Source organism: Oryzias melastigma, linkage group LG12, assembly GCF_002922805.2.
Source record: "Oryzias melastigma strain HK-1 linkage group LG12, ASM292280v2, whole genome shotgun sequence".
Lineage (NCBI taxonomy): Eukaryota > Metazoa > Chordata > Actinopteri > Beloniformes > Adrianichthyidae > Oryzias > Oryzias melastigma.
Window position 1 is genome coordinate 6,341,661 of NC_050523.1, and position 6,217 is coordinate 6,347,877.

At 35.4% G+C, this 6,217-nt stretch overlaps 1 protein-coding gene across 7 annotated transcripts in view; it reads right to left on the reverse strand.

Annotated features, from left to right (window-relative positions):
* Positions 1-696: 696 nt before the first annotated feature.
* The window catches only part of dab2ipb (DAB2 interacting protein b), a 189,105-nt gene continuing 183,584 nt past the window's right edge, over positions 697-6,217 (reverse strand). For all 7 annotated transcript variants that reach the window (XM_036214499.1, XM_036214498.1, XM_024257824.2 and 4 more), the window contains one exon: positions 697-4,781. In XM_036214499.1, coding sequence (XP_036070392.1) covers positions 4,614-4,781 — 168 coding nt within the window. In that variant the 3' untranslated portion in view covers positions 697-4,613. The remainder of the gene's footprint in view (positions 4,782-6,217) is intronic.

The following is a 6,217-nucleotide window of genomic DNA, read 5'->3' on the forward strand; positions in this document are numbered from 1 at the left end:
GTGTGTATATATATATATATATATATATATATATATATATATATATATATATAGAATCTGCAAAGATCTCGCAAACTTGACTGAATTGTTTTTGTTAGCCTCCTGTTTAACTACTGCATTATTATGCTGCGTTTTACGGCGACATGGAGTATTTAGCTGGAATAATTAGATTGAAATATAAAGCGCTGATAATATTGAGAATAAATAAAAATATCTGATATCGATTGAGTCATCAATCACATGTTCAGTCCCAATTTTCGATCACATGATCTAATCTGGACATCCCTAATATATATATATATAACATTTCAAAATTACAATCTGGTTTTTTTTATTCATTTGATCCTGATTTGACCCCAACTAGGTACATTAAATGAATCCTGTTTTTTTGGCTTTTGGCTCTTCTCTTGGGGTAATAACATTCAGGCAGTATGTAGGTCAGCTTTCTTGTTAGGAGACTCGTATCCTTCTCTCACATCCCTCCATCACACCCTCTTCCCTCTATTTGTACCCACAGTTGGAGCATATGTTCTCGCTGGCAGTTTGTCATCAATCCGCACTCTCTTGAGTTTTAATGTTGACATGAATCACGCTGAACTTGTTCCAAAAAAAAATAAATAAATAAATAATGCTTATCTGCACATAGGAGTCGTAGAAAATGTGTGGATGAACTAATGAGACGAGACACAGAAGAAGCAGGTTTTAAAATAGCTAAATAAAACTTTAATAGGTCTAGTTGCAAATGTACATAAATTGCACAGCCACATTTTGTCAACACAACTTCTTCTGTACATTATTGTTTTTTCACTGTCGTCAAAGGAAGCAGAATCTACCAAATACTTTATACTTTCAACATACTTACAAAAGTATTTTCTACAATAGAAAACATACAATATCTTTTACTTTAATTATAGCTTTATATTTTAATAAATCTTTTGAATGAGTGGTTGAACCGTGACGAGGTTAAGCTCCGGTTTTGTATGATGAATGGAAGTTTGAACCGGGGTTATGGGTGGAATTAATGAGTCGAGTGCTTCTTTAGTCCAGGGTACAGGTGCTGATTGTTTTGTACTGTAGAGCTTGAAACCACATAACATTTATAGTGCTGATTTAAAGTCAAATTTTGTTAAACACACGTAGAATTCAGGGAAAATTGCTCTTGAACCAAATGAGAAATGGCAACATTTTTGGAGTTAGCTTAGCATGTAGCAATAAGCTATAATGTTCCATACCATTACTAAGCTGACTTGTAGCTTTATTAGAACACTTTTAATGGAACGGTATTCTAGCAATAAGCATGAATATTTGAATTAAATGCCAAAAATCGTCTTGTTGCTAGCTAGCATTTCACAATCTTTAGCTATAGGAAGCTTCTAGCTAGCATAGAGTGTGCATGTGACATCACAGGCTGCCATACTGGCTGGAATGGAGCTCTGATATGGTTCATTCCATTTTGTTATTCTGCTGGATGTTCAATTAATGGAAAATTATAGACTACGTTAGGATACCTGCTGCCTAGAAATTGGTGGAAGACAGTAGTTTAGAGTTTTGTGGACCTGTTGACCATCAAATTCATTGCTACTGACCTTTTAGCAGGTGCTAAGATACCAATAAATCAACACAAAATTAGAAACAGAAATGTAAATTGTAATCTGCTATGTAGCATTACTTTATGTATAAATTATTGATGCATTGGACCGGATTAGGTATTCAATATCTTAAAATACTGTTAGATCACTTCAATTTCTAAACAACTTGAACAGTTTACCCGCTAAAGCTGCCCAGCCAATATGGCGTCGTAAACAAAGTCACATGACAATTAAGAAACAGTTTTTCTGTTTGTCAAATTTAGCTGCATTACCTAAACAGTCAAAGTCTGTAAACTAAAACGAAATTTGATCTTTTTTTTTAACATTCAAGCAAGTTTTTAGCAATGTTCTTGTAGTGGAAATGTAAACTTTTTTTAAATAAAAGTTTCTTTATCCTTTTAGGGAACTCATTCTTTGAATGATGTCAAACTCTACAGAGTAAATAATAAACTTGTTAAGGAGAAATCTTTTTATTTAAGATAGACTAAGCATTTTTCTTGCTTAGCTGTTGCTGTTTTAATGTCTAACTAGCCTGCTAGTTAAAGAAAAAAAAATCTCAGGTTAATTTGTAACAATTTAAAAAATATTTGCAACATAACCATTACTCCTTAACTTTAAAAAATGTTGTGCTTGTTGCCAAATTACACAATTTTTGCAGGGAAAACAACAATTCTGCTAGATCAAATAATTTTAAAAGTTTGCATATTTGGCAATTATAATCAGATTTTGCTGTTTAGTGGAATAGTTTAACCTAAAACTGTCTTTTTGTAAATAAATAATGGATTCAGAAATGTTACTAAATTAGTTTTTTGAGTCAAATGTTTAAATATTCCTAATATTTTTCAGTTAAGTTAAAAAATAAGTCTCTAATTGTTAGTTTGGAAGAGCTAGCATTAGCATGTTGTTCCTTCAACAGCTTTAGATGTTGCAAAAGAACCTGCACTGCCACCTAGTGTTTGGTGGTGTTATACACATATGTGCCATAAGAAATAAAAAAGTTAAGCAGGTAGAACTACTTCAAACTGAACTGAGAGTGACATCTCAACTGTTTTTGGGATCGTTTCCATTGTGTAGTACTACTATTGCATGAAAAATGAGAACAGGGCTTAAACAATCGTCACTTTAGATTGTACAGGTGTACCCGAATACAACGTAAAAATGCATAGAGCTAGACTTAAGAGAACTAGAAGATTGTGCTTGTAGATCCATTTTGGACTCCTTTCTATCTCAATTTCTGTTTTTTCTTTAAGCAATTAATGACGCACTGTAAATACAAAAAAACAAGAGCTTCAACTGAGAACACGTGAAAAAGTTGATTGAAATGTATAATTCCACCCAATGAGGACAGATGACTGACTGGGCTATTTTTCTATGTACAATTTCCATAAATGATACAGCAAAGTTTTCGCACAAGATACATTTACAAAAAGCTCTGGTAATATTAGGTAAAAATAGTGTGATCATTGAGTATTTACACTTTCTGGGGCCGTCCCGCCTCTTGATGCATTCAGGTATCATATATACTGGTTTGCAGGTTCATCACCACTGTTACACTGGCAACTAAAACAAACAAAAAACTGATATCGATGCTACAGCTGGCTCTCGAGCAAGGATGAAGCATGCAAAGCCTCACATCTCATGTATTTCTATATAAAAAATCCAAATAAAAGGTGGTGGTGAGCAAAGAGAGGAGGGTAGGGGAACCACATGGTAAGAGCCATATTCAGAAGATCTAAAGGAGGGATAATAATCACAGTTTGGATGCAGATACACAATTACTACTGACAAATAAAGCAGTTTGAGTTGAAAAGTAAGCTGTGCACCGAGAGAAGACGATAACAGTAATCTGTCAGAGCAGTGAAAAGCACAAAGCAAGAGTCGTTTGAAAACATTCCCATTATTATTATTTTTGCATACATTACATAAAGGGCTGAGCATGGCGGATATCTAAAGGATGAAGTGCTGATCACTGCTCGCCGTCATCTCCATTCTTTAGCGTTTTGACCCTTTAACTCTAGATCTGTCTTAATCCGTTTACGCGAATTATTATATCATTTTTGCACCAATATGCAACACTTTTCTGTATTGTAGATTAATCTTATTTAATCTGAATGCATCACTACTAACTGAAAAATGTTGCATACTAGCACAACGCTGCTTTTCTCCGCTTCGTTAAGTGAATCAACCGTTGAAGAGTTAAGGTAGTCGAAACAATGTCAACAGCTTCAACGTAAAAGAAACTAACATCTTTAAATAAAGGGCTGCTCTCATATTTATCAAATATATGTTTGTATACTCCATAGAAGAAACTGTATAATAAATTTCATTTCTATAATATCCCATATAATTTATTTACTTTAGTATTTATGATATATTTAGAAGATTGTAATTTACTTAGTATTCTTTATATATCCACAGTATAAGTTGTGCCTTTTTACGTTTTTTGCAGTAATCGGGAGTAGGTGTGTTTCTTCCTTAAGGCCTTTCATGTACCAATAGATTTTCACAAAGTGCACGACACAAAGGGTAAAGGGGGCGGGGTTAACAGGGATGCTCAGGAACACACCTACAGTTTATACTGAAAATATCTCTGTCAGTTCAGATTTGGTTCTTTCTGGACTTCAAAATAAAGCATCACAAAGTTCTTCAGTCGACTAAAGAGAGCCCACACTGTTGGGTTTGACCGGGTCACCTGGTCTGTCGGGAGGGAGAGGAGTGGCGGTCGTCACCTCGTGTGGTTAGCTAGTGGTTGGTCCCCGGGCGGCGGGAAGTCGAGCCGTCCCAGGATGCTCCTTGAGTGTTTTATGTACAAAGCACTGCCCCGCCTCCTCTGTCTCATCACCCTCCGGACAAAAAGGCCGTCTGGTGATTTGTTCGCAACGTTGGGAGTCGCCCCCGAAAGTGCCGCCTTCGCCTCCACACCGTCTTCTAAAAGAACGCAAACACAACCGTTCTCCAAGCCAGGCGAGGACGCATCCTGTACAACACTCAGGTACTCGGTTGGGGCAGACGCCGGCGGTCCGTCTAGCAGTTGCTGCTGTTTCTGAACTCTCCGTTTTCCGTTATCTGCAGTTTGGTGGGGTTGGTGGGGGAGATGCCGTTGCGGGTCTGCATGCTGTAGCGCTCCTTCAGCTGGGCCAGGGCGCTCATGAGACGGGCGTTGGCCGCATCAAGGGACGCGATGCGTTTCTCCTGAAGTAAAAATAGAAACACTAAATGAAAAATGGAGAAATTACAACTATTACTTCTTCTCCAATCATAACCAGAATCCAAGTGTTGAAACAACCAAAAAGTGGCAAACTGGTAAGTTGCAGAATAATTGACACACTAATGAAGAATGATCTGAAAGAATTCATCCTTTCAGCAAATATTCAAGTTTTATTTGCTGCTTGCATTGAGTTTGATCACTCATGAGATACCCCAGGGCTCCGTGTTAGGCCCCATTCTTTTCATCCTTAATGGTTTAACTTTAAAACAAAAAAAAGAAAATTTGTTAGAGGAAAAACAACAAAATACCACAAAGATGTACCATAACACACTTTAAGCCTTTAACACAGAGTAAATAAGGGATGATGTCCCGATCCGATCACATGATCGGTACTCAGGCTTGACCACAAAGTTTCAGACTCAATCGGACGTTGTCTCCCAATCAGAATCGGATAAATATTTTTTTCATTTTTTGTTATTTTGATCAGTGCTGTAGATTTTAAGTTTGTAATTTCGAATAAAAGCCCTTATAGAAATTTCCATATCATGAACGGATCACAACATTTTACCCTCGTAAAGTTCAGTGGGATACGGCATCAGGGGCTCTCAGAAACAGTTCGGTAAAGTCAAACTTCGTAGCTCAAAAATTATTAATAAATGTTTAAAACTGATTTTTTTTCTTAATGTAACCAACAATCTAGATAGACATTTCAACAGAAAAAAGATTCGATTTTTGTTTCTTTTTAATTAGAACGGCACACTACTGCTACAAAATCACCTTTTCTCCAAAGCTCTGGGAAAAGGTGAATTAAATAAATAAAATCCGTAATTTCATCACATAATCCATCACATTTATGTTAGAACAACGATTATGGGAGAATGTCATTGCGTTTGATTTTTTTATGTAGATATGATCACATCTGATCAAAAATATTCGGTCACTAAACTTTCCTGCATGACTAATTATTACCTAAAAAAAGACACTGATTTAAAAAAAAATAATTCATGTAAACATGGATCATAATTGATCAGAGATTTGCAGATCTAAAAAAACTAACGCTACAGTTTCCAATTTTCTCACGACTAATTATCACCTATTTTTTCTAATTGATATTTACACTGGACGTGATCTGTTTATGCGTTGAAAGATCAAAGAAGGTGAATAAAAATGAGGAACAACCTGGATCTGTTTACAACATTTTTTTTTGTTTTACAAAATTAATGGATCAGTATTGACATCAAAAGCAAATAAATCAGATCGGACAGAAAAATTATAGAATAAATCACAACATACTTTAAAGCAACAAACAGAATTTTATATGGGACGTAAAGCTCTCTCATGCTACTTTTATAAAGATAATACATTCATTTTAGGATAATTTTAGTGTGTTTTTATTTTCTAAAAAAAAAAATAAAACTTG